The 21756-nt window shown below is 39.4% G+C and overlaps 1 protein-coding gene across 10 annotated transcripts in view; it reads left to right on the forward strand.

Moving 5' to 3' along the window:
* The window catches only part of c2cd5 (C2 calcium dependent domain containing 5), a 97366-nt gene that overhangs the window by 47998 nt on the left and 27612 nt on the right, over window positions 1-21756 (forward strand). For 7 of the 10 annotated variants that reach the window (XM_068004710.1, XM_068004711.1, XM_068004713.1 and 4 more), the window contains 6 exons: window positions 939-1047; window positions 14393-14507; window positions 16185-16373; window positions 17146-17337; window positions 17443-17629; window positions 19250-19414. In XM_068004710.1, coding sequence (XP_067860811.1) covers window positions 939-1047; window positions 14393-14507; window positions 16185-16373; window positions 17146-17337; window positions 17443-17629; window positions 19250-19414 — 957 coding nt within the window. The remainder of the gene's footprint in view (window positions 1-938; window positions 1048-14392; window positions 14508-16184; window positions 16374-17145; window positions 17338-17442; window positions 17630-19249; window positions 19415-21756) is intronic. The other 3 variants (XM_068004712.1, XM_068004716.1, XM_068004720.1) reach the window with 1 other exon arrangement.

Genomic DNA, 21756 nt, shown 5'->3' on the forward strand with positions numbered 1-21756 from the left:
TGACAAGCAACCGGCAGGTCAAGGTCATGCTTGCGAACTGAGCGGAAATGTTCAGCAAAGCGATCACACAATCTGCGTTTGGTCTCGCCAATGTAGAGGAGACCGCACTGTGAGCAGCGAATACAGTATACTAACTTGAAAGAAGTACATGTAAATGGCTGTTTCACCTGGAGGGAGTGTTTGGGGCCCTGGACAGTGGGAAGGGAGGAGGTGAAGGGGCAAGTGTTGCATCTCCTGCGCGTACACGGGAGGAGAGCGGGTGTTGGGGGTGGTGGAAGAGTGGACCAGGGTGTCGCGGAGGGAGCGGTTCCTTCGGAATGCTGAAATGGGAGGGGAGGGGAAGATGTGTTTGGTCGTCGGATCGCGCCGGAAATGGCGGAGGATGATACGTTGAATGTGGAGGCTGGTGGGGTGGGAAGTGCGGACAAGGGGGACCCTATCGTGGTTCTGGGAGGGAAGGAAAGTGGTGAGGGCAGAAGTGCGGGAGATAGGACGGACGTGGTCGAGGGCCCTGTCAACTACAGTGGAGGGGAATCCTTGGTTGAGGAAAAAGGAAGACATATCGGAAGCACTGGTGCGGAAGGTGGCATTATCTGAACAGATGCAACGGAGATGTGGTCTGGCAGTTGTCCTTTTGCTTTGCTAAAGGATTGCCTTTTCAGAGCAATTTCAATTAAATTAGTGTCAAAAGGAGGAACCTGATAATTATAGACTACTGTTTCTCAATAAGATAGAAGTTGTGAATCAGCTTTTAATTCTTCCTGTACAAGCCTGCCTCAAACTGGCCCGTGGCCTTTGAATGTCATGATGTCTAATTCTTTGGAAGGAAAATGTCGTGGACTTAATTGTACGCACCAGATTTTGGACGGAAGTGTGATGACGTGACTGTCATTTCGTTTTGCAAGTAACTACCACCTCAACTCTTTCTCTCTGCATAGGAATTCCCCTTCTTCACCCTTACAACTTTCCCACCTGGATTCCTTGTTCATGTTGGTGGGGTAGTCAGCGCGAGATCTGTGAAGCTTTTGGACCGAATCCACAACCCTGGTAAGTAGGATCTGTCAGATTGCATGAGTTTGCTGGGAGAAATAAGGAAATATTAACTTCTTTCAGGTTTATAGAATGAAAGTTCAAAATGTTGGCTTCCTGTCCAGATTGTTCATGGGAAGTGAGAGGAAGTAAATGAAGACTGCAGGTGGGTAAGTGCCGTTTTATATCGGCAAAAATTCTTGCAGAAATATTTAACAAGGTGATGTATTCTTTACATGCTGATTTTTATTTTAAATAGTTTTTAAAAAAAATCCTGGTAACCAATACCAAGGGTGACTTTTGAGACCTTTTTACCGGATTACTGAAGTTGAGAAGGGTTTATTCTGTGGGATTGTCCACACTAATTTGTCGTCTCGCAACTTAAAAATGCTTGATCAGATTTCAACTAAGTTTCGTAAATGTTATCTTCCTCTCATCAAATACTTAGATATGTTGGAAGTGGCCATTTTGCACTCCTACACTGGGCTTGTTTATGTGTCTAAGAGGCAGTGTGTCACTTCAATAATTTAATTCTCTGAATTTTCACATTACTTGACAGTTGATTTTTTTCCAGTTCTTTGAGTCGCTTTCAAAAGTGGGAAACTTGGAGCTGCTGCTGCACTGAATCATACATTTTAATATTCTGTTCTGTGAGCACTGATTTGTCACCTCACTAACATAGTCACTTTTCTCAATAAGGAATAATAACTCGAGGCTCGGTTTCTTTTACTGTCAGTTGACTATGAAAACTTTTAAACTTCAAATTTATGCAACCCCAAACACTGCTGTGGTCAATTTTTTTAATTCATTGACGGGATGTGGGCGTCATTGGCATGGCTGGCATTTGTTGCCCATCACTAGTTGCGAGGGTTGCCAACTCTGGTTTGACGTATTCTTGGAGGTTTGATCATGCGATGCTTAATCATGTTACATTTAATCACGTGACATCTGCCCACTGTTTGCACGTTATTCCATTTACCTTAGTTGAGTGTCTTATTATCACCAAGCCCTGAATAAAATATTTGACTTTTTATTTTGTAGTGAGATGAATTACAACATAATTTATAAAACAAAGAAAGAATTCAAAAGAATAGAAAGATTTAAGGATAAGTAATGTTTAAACAAAAACTACTTCTGTGATGTTTCTATAGTATTGACCACAGTGAGAAACACTAGGTAAATTTCACTGATTCAACAAAAACATCACCGATATAAGTAACTTCTAACTAAAGATTTCGTATAATTTATGACTTTTTACAATGCACCGCAGGTTATAAAAAATAATAAAACCAGAACCAAACCTAATTCAATTCACTGACTCCCACGGCTGAATCCCAGCTTCAGGGAGGTGAGGCTCAGTCCTCAGGGAGAACCACCAAAGCTGCCTGACTCCCGTAATAAGACACTGTACAACAGCGCTCATCACAAGCTGACATGATCTCTGCCCCACTCCAGTTTGGGTTGCTCGCTCCCTCCCTCCCTCCCCCAGTTTGGGTCGCTCGCTCCCTCCCTCCGCCAGCTTGGGTCGCTCCCTCCCTCCCTCCCCCAGTTTGGGTCGCTCGCTCCCTCCCTCCGCCAGCTTGGGTCGCTCGCTCCCTCCCTCCCTCCCTCCCCCAGCTTGGGTCGCTCGCTCCCTCCCTCCCTCCTTCCTTCCTTCCCTCCCTCCCCCCCAAGTTTGGGTCGTTTGCTCCCTCCCCCGCCCCCCCAAGTTTGGGTCGTTTGCTCCCTCCCCCGCCCCCCCAAGTTTGGGTCGTTTGCTCCCTCCCCCGCCCCCCCCCCCAAGTTTGGGTCGTTTGCTCCCTCCCCCGCCCCCCCAAGTTTGGGTTGCTATCTCAACGTAATCAGAACTCAAGGAGTTTGCAGGCGATTTTCGTTGGCCTCGAAGCCGCCATCTTCACAACCGATAAGGAAGCGATGCGTTCAGAATTGTGAGGTGACCAGCAGGGCCCAGACAATGCGGATTGGCTGCTAGCCACGCCAGCTAGGGTACTGCGCATGCGCGAACCACGTATACGTGGAACGCTTCTCCTGAGTCTCCAGCAGCAGTGCTCGGGAGACCAGGTGCCCAGTTCGGGAGACTCCTGAGCAAAGCGGGAGGGTTGGTAACCTTACCGATTACCCTGTGATGGTGGTGGGCATTCTTCTTGAACCACTGCAGTCTGTGTGATGAAGGTGCTCCCACAATGCTGTTAGTTGGAGAGTTCCATTTGCAGCGGTTTGATATAACTGCGTGGCTTGCTATGCAACTTCAGAGGGCAGTGAAGAGTCAAGCAGATTGGTGTGGAACTGGAGTCACATATAGGCCAGTCCGGATAACAGCAGCAGGTTTCCTTCCCTAAAGGATGTTAGTGAACCAATTGTGTTTTTTATGACACATGGTCATTTTTACCATTACCAGCTTTTTATTTCCAGATTATTTTTTTAAATTGAATTCAAATTCCCAAACTGCCATGTTGGGATTTGAATTTGTATTCTCTGGATTATTAGTCCAGTAATATAACCACTACGCCACCGTACTTGTAAGCTTTATATATTTTTTTAAAATGATTAAACTTTGACCAAACTTGTAAGTGATTTTTTTGTCTTTGAATGCTGGATTCATCAAAAAAAAGAGCTTGGTTAGAACTTTGTGAGAGGACTTGAGTTTGTGCTAAATGAAAAATGTCTAAATACATATATTCTTGCACATTTAAAGTAGTTAATAAGCACTGGAAAGAGCTAATGCATTGGATCAAAATTTTTATTGATCAGTATGCAGACTTTTTTCAAATTCTAGCCTCATTTAGAGCGATGAATTGCCCTGTTCATTATGTACAGCAACATTATAAATACATATTCAAAGAGAACACGTTTCTGATTTCACTACGGATAACAACTAGTGCAGTTGTTCTCCCATCGTGTTTAGTTGTGGAATGTTAATCTTGGCTTTTATGCTGGGGACGTCTGTCAAAATATTCTGAATTCACTGTTCAGATTAATAAAACTAAAAGCAATGCCAGATTTGGGATATGCCAACATATATTTACACCCTGCAAACTCAGTTGACTTTGGCTGGTGATACATCTATATTGATGTGTCGTGCATATATTAGGAGGCTATCCCTAATGTGTTAAGCCTTGATTTCTCCTTCAATTATATATTTTAATGGTGGAAAACCAAATACATTATCCTATTAACAGCCCAATTTACATTTGCATGCTAAGATGTTCATTTCATAACATTTTAACTACTTTTTAAATGATTTCCACAACTTTCTCTGCCAATAACTTTTTATATGGAATGGGGATTTTGAGCATTGCTTGTCTTTCTAGTGCACTATATGCTTTTATTGGGAGAGGTATGAAAGTTCAATATTTTGGTTTAAAATATTTTGAATCCATCTTGCGAACAATCTGCAACAGCCCAATTATGTAGAGATAATAGAACTGGTACGTTTATATAGTCTCAAGTTCTTATCATTTATCAATTTTGTTTACTCAGATTTGCTCTTAATCTCTGAATAACTAAATCTAAGGATTAGACCATCCCACTTCTCCCCGCTTTGATAGAAATAATTTAAGTAATTTTATGTGGCTGTTAAATTATTGACTTTTTATGGAGAATAACTTCAAATTGAAAATTGATAGGGCTGTGAATTAATGTGCACTCCCAATGAACAGCTAACAATATTTGCAAGTAGTCTTCAGGCTGTCCTTTTCCATTTTTATTAAGATCTAATGGCTTACGCTAATACTAGATTGCAATAGCATGGTCCATACTCTCTGCCCTGCCTGGATGAATGAACCTCTATTAACTCTATTGTCTGTGTCTTTTCAGTTCCTGTGGAGTAGTGTTGTCTTTGTTGTGTTCTCTGTATTGCTTACTCTGATCTGCTCCTATAACTGATCTACTAACTTGCTGTTTTGAACTCAGCCTTTGTCGGAATTATGGGTAACACAAGATCATACAAACTGCTAGACTGGAATAGTTTCAATGCAGGTATTTTATAACTTCTTCAACATTACACATACTGACCGAAATTATGGCAGCTCAGTGAAGTAAACTCCCATGGCTTTACCACCATAACTTTGTGATCAGCTAAAGTAAATATTTTTCAACGCTTGGAAGCACTGAACATTTGTGAAAGTAATGATAACCAAACCAAATGTTCTGTAGTGGATAGATCAGAATCATTCTTAGGGAATAAATCGTATTTTTTATATACACAGTTTATTTAATTACTTACGGAATGTTGCATGTACAACAAAAGCCGAGCTGCTGCTGTTACTAAAGCAAGTTGTAGTTATACTTACCAGACACTTTTCTTGCATCCAAATTTTTTAGATGCTTTATACAGTTTTGAAGGATGCAGTTACAGTAATTAATTTTGTGCATTGAAAAACAAACATTTTAAACTGCATCTCCAAGCATAATGTGTCTTAATGTATTTGATAAAAATCCTGAAAGCTTCTAATTCCATAATTAAAACCCAGTGTTTAAAATACTGAAAACGTTCTTACATTTTGGTCAAAATTATGTACTAGCCCAGCTTCAATTCAGATACTCCACTGAATGGCATTAAGTGACCAGTAACATAGCAGAGTCTTGTGTTAATGTTGATAGTTTAGGAGAAATAGTACTATTAGGTGAAATTTAAAATTTGTTCTATTCAATTCTATTACAAATCTTTAGCGAATTCTACTATTGGAGTGCCGTTCCACATTCGGCCCATCCAGCTTCCCTGTGTAATGTACAGGACACTGCACTCAAATCTGTTGGTCTCATGATATCATTCACTATCCATGAAATAAGTTAACAATTTGATAATACAGTTTAAGAATTTAGTTCACATTTATCCTCCTAAATAGTGAAATAAAAGTAAAGGACCCATTTGTTCCATTTTTAAACATTTGCACTAAGTCACTTAGCTGGATCTTGTCTTCATCTTTGTTTGTCATTGTGAAGGTTTAATATCAAGATGGAGCAATTGTAATAGTACAGAACTTGCTATCTTGATCAAATTAATTTCTATTTTTAAAAAAACTTTAAGGTGGGGGTTTTAAGTGCCTGGAAATGTCACTCATATTTTCAGCATCAAGCACTAAGTAATAAGTCAGTTATAGTGCAGTTAGATTGAGAGCAGCGCTCCATCTACTATGCCCCAACAAGTCTGCATCAGCCCCCAACCTCAGAAGACCATTCCTTACTGCACAAGCATCAAGCATACCATTCCACCTCCCCTCCCACCCCCCCCCCCCCACCCCTCCCCAAACCAATCACCCTTGGGGATTAGCAGCAATTATGTACTATAGGCTAAACATCAGACCTTTGGAGCCAGCAGACAGATGAGCATCCCATCAGTCTGGGCAGGATTTTAACCCAGGCCCCAAAGGTGAAAGGCCAGTATCTAACCCACTATGTAACAGTGTTCTGTTATGTAGAACATTCGCTCTCTCCAGTTCTCTCCTTCAGCCTGAATCACATTGTTCGACCTGAAATTAGCAACAGCTTGGAGTGACCAAATTTAGTTAGATTAAAAAAAACCCTGCAATTAGTTGTTATTACTGTCATAGCTTTTTAATTCAAAACACTTCGGCTGAAACACATTTGCACAGCCACTTCCACGGACCAGCCGTTTAGCACGGGTTAAAGTGAGCCGGAAAGGTCTGGTGCACTCTTGAGTTCTTGCATTTTAATGCTGGCTCCGAGCAGTAGCTCTCTTGTGCATTTTTGTTCAGGCAAAGGTGTCCCACTTGGAGATTGGGCGAGAGGCACGTGGGCATCAGCTGGGTAGGGTGGTGATAACTGGTGTGCACTTGTTGGAGTGGCACAGTAAATAGTGTAGATGGGAGCAGAAAGCTCCAAGGAGGTAAATGGAGTTAAGATACAGATCAGCCACGATCCAGTTGAATGGAGGAACAGGCAAGAGGGGCTGAATGGCCTACTTCTGTTCCTATGTTTCTAAATTGAGACAGGGGAGCCTGAGAACAGGAGTAGGCCATTCAGCCCCTCGAGCCTGTTCCATCATTCAATTAGATCACGGCTGATGTGTGTCTCAACTCCCTTTACCCGGCTTTGCTCCATATCCCTTAATACCCTTACCTGACAAAAGTATATCTGTCTCAGTTTTAAAATTTTCAATTGACCTAGCCTCAACAGTTTTTTGAGGGAGAGAGTTCCAAATTTCCTTTGTGTGAAGAAGTGCTTCCTGACATCACACCTGAATGGCCTAGCTCTAATTTTAAGGTTATGCCCCCTTGTTCTGGACTCCCCCCACCAGAGGAAAGAAGCAAACGAATGACAGCAAGGACTGAAAGGAGAGACAGAAAATGGAATAATAGAAATTAGGGAGAAGAATGAAACGGATTGCAGAAGAATGGGAACTGGGAGGAGACCGAATGCATGAGAGAGACTGAGGTAGAACTGGGACACAGCAGGTAAGATTACCTGCAAGAGCCATGAGTGCAGGGAAGAGAGTGAGGCAGAGATCCCAGGGTGTGGCAGGGGAGCAGAGCAGCCCAAATGGAAATAAATGACTCGCAGAGAGCCTGAAGTCCCCAGCAGCAGAACGCAGAGAGAGACACCTGCAGTGAGATCGAAGAAAGCAGCCCGAGCAACCCTTGATTCCCAGCAAACTACTGGATAGGCGACAAAAAAAAAAAGAGGACAGAAAAGCAAGTAGAATGGAGAAAACAAAGTAGAAGTGGAGGAGGTGGGGGGTGGGAGGGAAACAAATGAATGAGGAGTGAGGGAATTTTTTTTTTGTAGACCTACTTAAGAGGCTGTTTCGCCTGCCCAAAGATTTTTGAGAACTGCTGAATCAGATAATTTTCTTAAAATTTGTTCAGAATGACAATTGGTTTGAGTGAGGCTTGAGTGAGCCTTGAGTGGAGACATGGGCCGATTCTAGTGTCCCTACCATCACTGAAACAGTTCCTCTTTTTTGTTTTTATTACTTCAATATTGCCTTGTAAATCATATTTATTAAAAAAAATAACTAAAACTAATTTTTTGCTATTCTGGTTTGGGTATTTCAAGTAACGTGTTAATGCTGTTTAAAAAAAATATTCTTTGATGTTGCATACATTTGCCATGCTTTTACAAGGATGTCAAGATCATTACTTTAACCATTTCAGTGAGCTGCCATGGTTTTCTGTCTGTTTTGTCCCGTTCAGTGAAGCATGCCTCAACATGCATAGTATTTTTTGGCTATTGTTCACCAAGAGAGTTCCTGTTGTATTGCCATTATTTTTTTTTACATTTTTTGCTTCAGCAGTAAGTATTTCCAAGACTTGCATATTGTTGAACTCTGCTTGGTGCTTGACATCATGCATCCTAAATTATTACCTATTCAGTTTCAAGCTTAATTTGTATAAATTAGTAATTGCATGCCCACTTGAAACTTTGTGGCTAGAACTATAAAAAGGCTGCTGTTTCTGAGCATTTTTTTTAAATTTGCACTTTTTTTTTCATTTTTCATGGCAGAGAACACATTTTGTTTTATTGCATTTTAATACCTTTCTTACATTTGAGTTTTTGTTGATGCAGTACCTTTCGCAACTGTTGAATTTACATCCCAACTCCACGCAATGAATGAACTAAGACTTCTCATTCCCATATGTTGTGTTCTTTACTCTTCAGTATTGCATAATTTTGCAGAATGCTAGCTAAGAAAAAATGTGATAGTCCTTGAAAGGGTTGCATAATTTAACTCTTTTAGGAACCTAATGGTTTAGTAAGGCCACACTTGCACATAGGTAACAAGAGCCCTTTAGGATCAGTGGATTTATATTTGAATATGATTGGACACTTTTCTGTGTAAGATACGATGATATAGGCAGATAGGGTGACGACATCTCACACTGCAGTTGTGAGGCCACAAGCACTAGTCTGCACTCGAAAGTAACTAAACCATTTGCTTTCCTATTGGAATTAAAAACTGCAGTCAGGAATACATTAATAAATATGGAAGCATGTTAATATTTCGATAAGGGAAGTTAGTATGTAAGTTTGGTGGATGGAGGATATTTTTGATGTTTGAGGCATTTTTGAATGTTTGCTCAGGAAGAGGATAGATTATGTATAAATATATTAGTTCAATATGTTATTTGGGTTTGCTGATATGAAGAGCTTCACACCCAATCCTCCTACTTTCCATATTTCTTGGATCACCTTATCCCTGATCATTCTCTTTCCAACGTCTTGCATTTATAGTATCTTCACTGTAATAAATGTCCAAGGTTACATGTAGCAGTAACCACATTGGCCTCTATTGCCCTTCTAACTGTTTGCATTTACCTGGAATGAACTTCAGTTGTAACATCGCCAAAGATTCCTTAAATTCTACTGTAGATCTTCCATTAAATATTAATACTCACTGATAACCTACAGTGCCATCATTTTGAATGTGGGTGTAATGAGAGGACTCTTTCCCAAGCTGTACAGTGACAGATGCCATAGGTTCATTGTTTCACATCACTGTAACTAACTTGGAGACCAGTAAGACAAAGATACCAATTTCCTACTCTTTTTAAAGTTATTTGAAAACACCCTTGGGAGGAATTATGATGTTTAAAAATTGATAATTATATTTTGTTTAATATGTAAAATCCTAATCTTCTGTAAATGGGAGTTGATTTCATTACCTCCATGTTCCATTTCATTCCGATTGGAGAATTCATTATGGTACTTGAGAGTTGATTAGTTAAATAAATGCTGGTTTTAAAAAATAAATCTGCAATCTTTTTGATAACTATAAAATAACATTTAAAAAAATAAAAATGACATAAAGTAAAAGGATGAATGGGTTATATTTTGGATTATTCTAAGAGACAGTGTCTAAATTAAATGATGCTTAGAGATGTAAATGTGAAAGATGTGCCCATAGTTTGGGGATCTTATCTAAAGTTCATAGTGGAATAAAATTCTGTGTATGGTTCATGTTTGTATACAATTTCAATCTATCCAAATAAGTATTTTATCTTCTAACCACAATGCACATTGTCTTTCATCCAAAGCCCCACTGCAGAGACATGAGCCCATAATCTAGGTTGACACTTCAGTGCAGCACTCAAGGAGAGCTGCACTGTCGACAGTGCCTTCTTTTGGATGAGATGTTAAACCACCTTCCTACTTAGGTGGATGTAAATGGTCCTGTGGCACTATTTGAAGAAGAACATGGGAGTTCTCCAGCTGTCTTGACCAACATTTATCCCTCAACCAACATCATAGAAACAGAATCTAGTCATTTATTTCATTGTTTGTGGGACCCAGCTGTGCGCAAATTGGCTGCAAGTATTTCATAAGTGACTGGATTTCAAAAGTATTTCATTGGCTGTGAAGTGCTTTGGGAAGTGCTGAGGTTGTGAAAGGCACTATATCAACTAATATTTAGTTATAAATATGCATGAAACTTTCTTTTAACCTGGTGAAGGACAAGAACTACGGAAAGAATGTAAGAATTTATTTCGGAACAAGAATTGAACACTTTTTTTATAAGCTTTAATTGTTGGGAACCGTAACCTTTTTTAATGCTTGATGCCCATGCTTTTGTTTACGTCAATGATTCTGTCTAATCAGAAGTCTCAAAATGATCTACATGTAAAAATAAATTAAGTATTGGTAAAGCTGAGGTTTAAGAAAGGGTTAATTTGTTGTAATTGTTTTATGTACTTAGAATGAAACGAATGTGTCTATAAGGCTAGGGTTGTAAAGAAAAAACACTGACACTGCTGTTAATGGCATGTGCTGCTAGTAATTGTAAAATTGGAGAGTACTTAATTGTTAAAACTCATGCTGAATAAGGAAGTAATGCATTCAATCCCATTAAGTGGAGAGTTTTTTTTATTTAAGATGATTATTGGGTCTCTTTTTGTTACAACAGAGGCAATTAAAGGGTGATTTGACAGAGGTGTTCAAAGTTTGAGAGTATGGGGCACAATCATTAGAAACAGTGGTTGAGGGGGCTAGAACAAGGGGACATGCATATAAGATTAAATGTAAGAGATTTAGGACAGAGAACAAGAATAACTTTTATGCATAGGTTGGTGAGGCTATGGTTTGCGCTACCAGAGTTAGTGATTGAAGCAGAGACCATATCAACGTATAAGAATAAGTTAGAAACGTAGTTGAAGGAAAGGGATATGGGAACAGAGCAGACACATGGGATTACGACGACTGCTTATGTGAAGGATAAACACCAACATGGACTGGTTGGGCTGATCCATGTTGTAATTTCTCTGCGTCCAGTAAAGTTTGCAGACTGCGATGTAATGGGGATATTTCAGTATAATAATCTTAAGTGAAATCCAAACTGAAATGGAGTTTAATATTTTTAATTGACCAAGTGCATACATTTTATCACGTTCTCCTAATTGTGCTTTAAATCAAAATGTTCCCATTGAGGCTGTTGGATGTAATACTATTAATTGCAATGTAGATGATATTCAATGCAATTCTAGGTGGACAGTGCCTCTGGTTCAGAAATACATTTGTGAATGCATAAAGGTTAAATGTCTATGCTGTTTTGATTACATAAGTTTGTGCTGATTGGGATCAATTAGGTTTGCATTACCTTTGTGACTATTAACACTTTCTAGTTTTTTGGTGGTGGGGAGGGGCAAGAACTGGGACCTGTACTCTTTTTCATATTTTAATGAATTTACAGAAATGTATTTGTAAAATAACTTTTTATAAGAATATTTAAGCAGTCTTAAACCACCATAACATGCTGTTTTAGGACTTTTGTCTTGACTATGTTAAGCATCAGCAAATGATTTTGTATCAGTTGTGGTGCACAATCTATAACAGTTTACACCTGTAGCAGAAGTATGCAGAGGGATTCCTTGCACCCCCAAGCAAATTAAATTTGAGAAGATAACGGAGTGGGTTGATGAAGGTAGTGCAGTTGATGTTGTGTATATGGATTTTCAGAAGATGTTTGACAAAATGGCACATAATAGACTTGTTAGCAAAATTGAGGCCGATGGGATTATCGAGCACAAGGCAGTGTGGATACGAAATTGGCTAAGAGACAGAAAGCAGAAAATGGTGGTGAACGGTTGTTTTTCATACTGGAGGGAGGTATACAGTGGAGTCTCCAGGGCTTGGTATTAGGGCCACAGCTCTTTTGGATATATATTAATGACCTGGACTTGGGTGTACAAGACAGCATTTCAAAGTTTGTAGATGACACAAAACTTGGAAATGTAGTAAACAGTGAGGAGAATTGTAGCAGACTTCAGGAGGACATAGACAGACTGGCAAAATGGGCAGATGAAATTTAGAGCAGAGAAATGTGAAGTGATGCATTTTGGAAGGAAGAATGAGGAGAGACAATACAAACAAAATGGTCCAATTTTAAAGGGGGTGCAGGAACAGAGAGACCTGCAGGTTCACATATACAAATCTTTAAAGCTGGCCGGTCGTTGATAAGGCTCTTAAAAAATATATAATATGGAATTCTGAACTTATAACTAGAGGCATAGAATACAAAAGCAAGGAAGTTATGCTAAACCTTTATAAAACACTGGTTAGTCTTCAGCTGGATTATTGTCCATTTCTGGGCACCACATTTTAGGAAGGCTGTCAAGGCCTTGGAGAGGGTGCAGAGGAGATTTACTAGCATGATACCAAGGATGAAGGACTTTGGTTATGTGGAGAGACTGGAGAAGCTGGGATTGTTCTCCTTGCAGCAGTGAGGTTAATGGGAAATTTAATAGAGGTGTTCAAAATCATGAAAAGTAGATAGGAAGAAACTGTTTCCGCTGGCAGGAGGGTTAGTAACTAGAGGACACAGATTCAAGATAATTGACAAAAGAACCGGGACCTTGGGGGGTGGGGGTGCAGAGATGAGGATATTTCTTACACAGCAAGTTGCTGTGATCTGGAATGCACTGCCTGAAAGGGTGGTGGAAGCAGATTCAATCGTAACTTTCAAAAGGGAATGGGCTACATATACTTGAAAGGGAAAAATTTGCAGAGCTTTAGGGAAAGTGCAGGGGAGTGGGACTAATTGGATTGCTCTTTCAAAGAGCCAGCACACATACGATGGACCGAATAGTCTCCTTCTGTGCTGTATGATTCTATGATGTGCCTTTTTCCAGATTTTCATGTATGGTTGAACACTGATGAACTTTTATACTTATTGGTAAAAAATAGCTGAAATGTTGTTTAAATGTCTCATCGTATTTTAAGAGTTACCTATATGTATTGTAAATCAACAAGTCTTTAATCTAAATGTTTCAGAAGTTCAGTGCTCTCTTGCTAACCATAATTAAAGTAGAGCCCAACAGTGATACCTGATTTGTCATACTTGCAAGCCATCATGATTTTCAATTTTTTGGAGGGGATTTTTACAGTGACTTCAAGCAGCTGCATCTTAATTTTGTTTTTATCAGTTTGACGCTGAAATTTGTATTCAGCTTTTTCTTCAGAAAATGTGGAGAACATCTGGTTCTCCTGACATTCTGTGGCTCCAAGAAATAACTCTGCGCTCCATACTGAACAAGGAGAACCTTTTTGAACCAGATGTTCTGTATGGTAGCTGAGGCTGGCAGCAACATGTACGACTCTGCCAAGATTAGTCCCATTTCAGTGCCACCAATACGCGCTGTCCCATTCTGCCCATGGCGCCAACCCACACCTGGTCAGATTTTGGTTCTTTAGGAGTTGCCCATTATGCTTTTCTAGCAGATAATTCTGAATTTGTACCAATAATTTTCAGCAGCCAGAATTTTCATAAAACCAATAATGATGAGTCATTGAAGGCCTTTTTGATGACAAATGGAATCTAATTATATATTTTTAAATAAAAGCTTCAACATTTGTTTTATTGTTAAAAATTTCTTCTCAGGATGTGGGCATCACTGGCAAGGCTGGCATTTATTGCCCATCCCTAGTTGCCCATGGAAGGTGGTGATGGGCCTTCTTCTTGAACCATTAGCAGTTTGATACAACCGAGTGTCTTGCTGGGCCACTTCAGAGGGCAGTTGAGAGTCAACCATATTGGTGTGGGACTGGAGTCCCATAGAGGCCAGACTGGGTAAGGACAACAGGTTCCCTTCCCTAAAGGACATTAGTGAAGCAGTTGGGTTTTAACGACAATTCAACAGCTTCACGGTCACTTTTACCGATGCCAGCTTTTTTTCTTTGTATTCTATCACCATCAAACTATATTTTACTGAGCATATCTTTTTCTGAACAGGGAGTGTAGTTCAGTCTGCTGTAACCGCTTCTTCGGTTTTTATGGACGTGAAACTCTTGTTGCAGATACCACAGAAAATGAGGGAATGGAATTCTTCAGAGATTTGTGTGGTTATATCTTGTGTTACATTAGCTACCTTTAATTGTCTATCGATTTCTTCTTTTTGCTTCATCTGCTTAGATGAACCTGAAACCCGCGATGCTTGGTGGGCAGAAATCCGACAAGAAATCAAGTCACATGGCAAAGCTCTTGGGTGCCATGCAGTGGTTGGATACAGTGAATCAACTAGCATCTGGTGAGTGTGTCATTTTTCTATGGGACAATTAGTGTGTGTCCTCGATGTAGCGTAGGTGTTTGGAATAATTTGCCGTATATTTTCATACTGTTGTACATATTTTATAAATGCTGTCTTAGCAGCCAATATTTCCACAATTTAATATTTGAAATAATGTTGAAAGTACAGAAGTTAATATATGTATAGTGTATATACACACATATGTATAAAATATATAAGTAATTAATGACAGAGATGTGTAAAATGATAGTTAATGTGCAACCAAAATTGTGCAAAAAAGGGAAGGGAGGTTGGAAATATTCTTTTGTTTAAAGTACGCTTCCTGCTTCAGCTAATAGATCTGCATATGGTATCGCGTAGTAAATATCTTTTACTATTTTTACCCTTGTTAAGATGGATGTTTTGAGTCTTGCCTTCCTTGCTTATCCATTTTGGTGTCATTTTGCATAGGACCCCAGAACAGTCTGATTCATTTGTAATGATCTGAGGCTAATTCACTACTTGCTGATCCCAGATGAAATGGTACCAAGTGCTGGTCTCCATGAGGGTACAAAAAATTAGGATATTTAGTGCAAAGTATCATACAAGGTTAAGTTCAAAACTGCCCTCCACCCTTCCGACTTCCTTTTTAAGTTTTCAACATCCAAGCATTAAAATAGTGAAGAATCACTGGCTGTTACTCTGAAAATGTGAATAAGCTGAGAGATTTCCTTTTTAAAATCCACATTAAAAGAGTACAATGAAAGGAAACTTCATACCAAAGATGCCTCGTCAATCTCATGATAATACTGGTACTCCTATTTGGGGACCTGGAGTTAAAGCCTCATGTGGATTTAAACTCTGCAGAATAAATATATATGGGCAAATTTTCCCTATATCCCTTGAATGGTCAGTGTGTTGATGGAAGATGTTAAGGATTGACGAGAAGACCTGTACAACACCACAAAAGTCACTGCCTGTTGACTGATGAAATCCATGACAGTGACAGCAGTCTTTCCATTTTCCCTCCACCTCCTCTTCCTCCCTGCCCCTTCCGCGGAGGGAGAGGAGGTTTAATGAGAACTAGCATTGACCTGGTAACATTGTATCGAACCCTCTTATTGCCACTAAGACAGCTTAACATGCCAGTAGGTTTATAAATTAATGTGATTGATTGATTGTAAATGGAAGTTTGCATTTCCTCCTTTTCATAAACAAAAATCCAAATCACTTGCATGTTTTGGATATTCTGACGTGGAAGGAAAGAAAGAGTAAGAGGAGAGAGATATCACTGTTGTAATGTAGAAAACGCAGCAGCCAAATTACGTACAGCAAAGCCCCACAAACAGCAATGTGATAATGACCAGATAATCTGCATTAGTGATGTTGATTGAGGGATAAATATTGGCCAGGACATTGAAGAGAAGCTCTTCACTGTCAGATTAAGTTGTCCATAGCACAATAGATGATGGCTGTATCAAACTGAAGTATGGCCAGCTTTCTCTACATAGCCTTTAATGGCATTTTTGCGCAACTTTTTCACCATAAATAAGCTCTGCATTTATTCATATCCTTCTGTGTTACAGCATGCAAAACAGTGTTGTGATTATCTTGGATCTGAAATTTAGTACTTTTTTCTGCACTTTCTTTTGTTTGATGTAACGTTCCAATAATTTTCCGTTCATTTATTTTCCACAGTGAGGAAGTCTGTATCTTGTCTGCTTCAGGCACTGCGGCTGTACTGAATCCAAAGATGCTTCAAGACTGCAGTATGGAAGGCTGCAGTGAACACAGGTTGTCAAGGCAGCCTAGCTTCTTTTCCACAGGGTCAGAGAAGGGAGAGTTTGATTTTTTTCTTCAGTGCCAGGATAGTGCTTCTATATTAGGGTAGGTTAAACTATTACAGTGGAGGGGGCAGGTCCAAACAATTCATTTCGTTCTACTAACAAAGTTTGAAATTTGGCATCGATTTGGCAAGAAATTGAAATGCTGTTGTTGTTACCTAACAGCTTGCATCAAGGTAACTATCTAAAATACTAACCATATTTAATTCTCTAATATTGCTCGCTGATTTTCCACTTTGTAACTGGAGAAAATGTCTGGCGTTTCTTGTGATTTTGATTAAAGACTCAGGAAAGTCAAACTGAAGTGTGATTGCAATGATGAATTAGCAAAGGTCATAATGGTTAATATAAGCGACCAATACAATGCTTGGTTACGCCCCTTCAATTCTGAATGTCCCACAGTAACAAGTTTATTTATCTGTTTGGAGCACTATAAAATAATTTTTAAAAAGTCAAATGGGGTTCTAATTTCTTTCTGAAAACAATTCTGTCGACACAGCTACGTCAGAATTTTTTTGAATGTATATATTACTGAACAAAATGTGTTTTATCCTTGTGGATTGTTGCAGAAATAAATGTCTCTTGTATGGGTTAATAAGATTAACAGCTGATCTTTTCTTTTGAGCCACAGGAAGTTAGCAGTAAAATGAGGGTGAATTATTTTATTTAAAAGACACAAGAGATACAGTTGTATTGACTAGTTTTTAAGCCCTTAAAGGGCTTCCGGATGCTCTTTTACAAACATTTGCAAAAGTTAATTGTGTTCAATTATTTGAAAGTTAAAGATCTCATTAGAACGTGTCTCCTTTTTCCAGATTGGATGATTCTTCATCTCTGGGCTGCAGTTTCTGTCACATTCCTTATGATGAGTTAAATATGCCTTTCCCCGCACACCTCACATATTGTTATGTTTGTCGGAAGCAGAAGGTTCCAGATGTTCTTTTTGCCACAGTTGAACCTCCCTTAGAAGCGGCAGTAACTGGAAAAGGCTGCTTGATTCAGGCTAGGTAATGTGCTCTTAGTATTTTGATCTGATTACGTCTTAGCAACAGAAGTTGATGCTAAGAATAAGGTGTAAGATGTACTGACATCTGCTTGTTTCGGTAACATAGGCTGTGTCGTCAGAAGAAGAAAACTCAGGGTGAGGCCAATGCCACAGCAATAAGCAATCTGCTGCCGTTTATGGAGTATGAACTTCACACCCAGCTAATGAACAAACTTAAACTAAGAGGAATGAATGCACTCTTTGGGCTAAGAATTCAGATTACAGTTGGTGAAAACATGTTGATGGGCCTTGCTGTGAGTAAATGCTTCACTGAATCTAACAGAGTACAATGTTAAACCCCTAACACTGATGAACATTAAAATATTGTATGTTTCACTAACCCAGGAATGCCCACAACTTATGTCTGAAATGAAGTTCTGCATTCATTTATTTAATGTGTTGAAATCTAACTTTTGTTCTCGTAGATAATTCATAAACTGAAGTAAAAAACCTGTTACAAATTTCCATGACATATTATGATGTGGAGATGCCGGTGATGGACTGGGGTTGACAAATGTAAGGAATCTTACAACACCAGGTTATAGTCCAACTGTTTTATTTGAAAATCACAAGCTTTCGGAGGCTTTCTCCTTCATCAGGTGAGTGTGAGAAAGCCTCCGAAAGCTTGTGATTTTCAAATAAGACAGTTGGACTATAACCTGGTGTTGTAAGATTCCTTACACATGACATATTAGGATAGTAAAGAATAGCTTTATGAAGGGTTAGTTCAGAGTAGACAGGAACAAACCATTGATTGAGGGTCCAGAACGAGGGGACATAAATATGAGATTAAATGTAAGAGGTTTAAGGCAGAGAGCACGAGAAACATTTTTACATAGAGGGTGGTGAGGCTGTGGAATGTACTACCAGTATTAGTGATTAAAGCAGAGACTGATAACTTTTAAGAATAGATGAGATAGGCGGTTGAAGGAAAGGGGAATAAAAGGATATGGGAACAGAGCAAGCATGTGGAATTAGGACTACTGCTGATGTGGAGGATAACACTGACTGTTCGAGCTGAGCTGCCTGTTTCGGTGTTGTAATTTCAATGTGAAAGGACTCTTAATCTATATTGACACATTTAATGGCCCAGAAATTGCTTAAAAAAGAACGGTGAGCTCATCATGAAATCCGGAACTTGATCCTCCTGGTTCGCCGGCGATATGACAGCTTTGAATTAAAGGGATACCGCCGGCTGGAATCAGTGGAAACAATGGACCTGCGCCAACTTGCTCATCTGCCCAGCTGGAAAGTAACTAATATCGCCACAAAACAGGTACGCTTAAAAAAAATACCAGGTTTAAACTAACTTTTAACAGTGCGGTAAGTCTTAATGACTGTCTAACAACAAAAAATTAATTTTTAAGAAAATGGAGTCTCATTACTCCTTATTTTAATCGTTTTTGGTAATTAAAAAAAAATTTAAAAATTAAAAGTTTTAAAAAAAATTTCCCGTTTTTGTTTAATTTGATTATTTCTTACCCTCTCTTTTTCGCTGTCTATAACTGTTTTTACAAATGATTTTAGCGTTGTCCCTCTCATTTCCTGCTATTCGCAGCTTGTCAAAAATGCTGCAATCTCTCGCTTCTCCCATGGGTCCGAGCTTCGCTAGAGCTAATTCTGGGCTCATCTCTGCTTCTATTAGAGGCAGTGGACCTAGTGAAGACTGTGATAAGTTAGTGGGTTAGTATAAATCTATGGAGCAGCAAGCACTGTTGGTTCACCACATTGAGCAATTTCTGGGCCATTAATGTCTTAAATCTGCACGCATTGCCTATCAGCTTTTTCCATTATAAATCCCTATGTCCATATTTATAAAGGAAACTGCCATTACTTTTTATGATATAATGGTTTTTTTCTTCCTTTTATTCTAGTCTGCAACCGGTCTATATCTGACTGCGCTGCCCTCTCCAGGTGGTATACAGATTGCAGGGAAGACTCCAAGTGACTCTTCTTACGAACAACATATATCAAATATGCAGAAAAAGATTAATGATATGATCATAAAGAACAGGGAGATCTATGAGATAAATCCTCCAGTAAGTACAAACATGTTTGTATGCGAGATAACATAAGGAAAGAGTCAGTAAACTTTGTGTGGGGCTTGTTTATTTTCAATAAGCTGGCTTGATACCAGGCAGTGATGGGGATGAATTGCATAGCCATAGATTGCAGGGTGGACCTCCCTTTATAGGAAACTTTTAGACACAATAATCCTAGTCAAAATTAATTGTCATTTGGAAAAATGTGGGTTAACAAAAGACAGCTAGCACAGATTTGTTAAAGGCAAATTGTGTTTGACTAACTTGATTGAGTCTTTGATGAAGTAATGGAGAGGGTAGATGTTATGTATACAGACTTTCAAAAGGCGTTTGACAAAGTACCACAAAGTAGACTTGTTAGCAAAATTGAAACCCATGGGATTAAAGAGGTACTGGCAGCTTGGATACGAAATTGGCTAGGGGACAGAAAGCAGAGAGTAGTGGTGAATGGTTGTTTTACAGACTGGAGGGAAGTATACAGTGGTGTTCCCCAGGTGTTGGTATTAGGACCACTGCTCTTCTTGATATATATCAATGACCTGGACTTGGGAATACAGGGCAGAATTTCAAAGTTTGCAGAAGACATGAAACAAGGAAATGTAGCAAACAGGGAGGAGGATACCAACAGACTTCAGGAGGACAGAAACAGACTGGTGAAATGGGCAGACACATGGCTGATGCAATTTAATGCAGAGAAGTGTGAAGTGATGTATTTTGGTAGGAAGAATGAGGCTAGGCAATAGAAACTAAATGGTACAATTTTAAAGGTGATATAGGAACAGAGAGACCTGGGGGTGTATGTACACAAATCTTTGAAGGTGGCAGGACAAGTTGAGAAGGCTGTTAAAAACAGATACGAGATCCTTGGCTTTACAAATAGAGGCATAGAACACAAAAGCAAGGAAGTTATGCTGAACCTTTATAAAACACTGGTTAGGCCCTAGCTGGAGTATTGTGTTCAATTCTGGGCACCACACTTTAGGAAGGATATCAAAGAGAGGGTACAGGGGAGATTTACGAGACTGGTACCAGGGGTAAGGGACTTCAGTTACAATGAGAGACTGGAGGAGCTGGGGTTGTTCTCCTTAGAGCAGAAATGGGGAGATTTAATAGAGGTGTTCAAAATCATAAAGGGTTTTGATAGAGTAAATAAGAAAAAACTGTTTCCACTGGTGAGTGAGTCGGTAACTGGAGGACACAGATTTAAGGTAATTAGCAAAAGAACCAGAGGCAAGATGAGAATTTTTTTACGCAGGGAATAATGTTATGATCTAGACTGCACTGTCTGAAAGGGTGGTGGAAGCAGATTCATTAGTAACTTTCGAAAGGGAATTGAATAAATACTTGAAGGGGAAAAATTTGCAGGGCTATGGGGAAAGAACAGGGGAATGGGACTAATTGGATAGCTCTTTCAAAGATCTGCCATAGGCACAATGGGCTGAATAGCCTCCTTCTATGCTGTATCATTCAATGATTCTATGACAGTAAAAAGTTTCATAGCAAGAAACTTTAACTGTTTAGCAAAACAACTGTGAGGAATTTAGTGAAATACTCAAATGTTCAGGGCTGTACCTACGTGGAACACCATTGTTACACGTGAAATTGGAGACATTTGACATATTCAAAATGAAAAATATGGGGATGCCTAAAGGCCCAAGCTTCCTAGCTGGGAGGTTATGTTCATATCCCACATTTGTAGACTGTAAACAATGTGAACTCCAGCGAGCCAGAAAAAAAAAAGTGACTTGGTCTGTCTCATCCCTCTGTGGAACACTTCCTGTTTTATAGTCCTGGAGAAACATGGGCAGCGGTTGTGGAGAAATGTATAAACCTTGACCAAATACTCCCCCCTCACAGTGAGAGATACACCGTGTAGAGAGAATGTTGTGTGGGGAGAAAAGATGGGAATGGGTGGGGACAAGTGAATTGACAGAAATTTGTCAAAATGTTGCATTTTAGCTCAATTTAAACTATATGCTAATTATAAAGTAGGATTAAAAAATAACTTGAAGTAGACACAAAATCCAATATGGCTGTAATGTGGTGCTGTGGAATTTATTATTGCAATCTGGTCAGTAGTGACCACATGGCTAGATAATATAGAGTTAGCATGGATTATTTGAGTGAAGAAGACCACTTCTTCACACAAAGGGTAGTGGAAATCTGGAACACTCTCCCCCGAAATGCTGTGGATGCTGGGACAATTGAAGCTTTCAATTAGGTACGGGTATCACAGGATATGGAGCAAAGGCAGGTAAATGGGTTGAGGTATAGATCAGCCATGATCTGATTGAATAGCGGAAAAGACTTGAGGGGCTGAATAGCCTACTCCTGTTCCT

The sequence above is a fragment of the Heptranchias perlo genome, chromosome 24 (assembly GCF_035084215.1).
Source record: "Heptranchias perlo isolate sHepPer1 chromosome 24, sHepPer1.hap1, whole genome shotgun sequence".
Classification (NCBI taxonomy): domain Eukaryota; kingdom Metazoa; phylum Chordata; class Chondrichthyes; order Hexanchiformes; family Hexanchidae; genus Heptranchias; species Heptranchias perlo.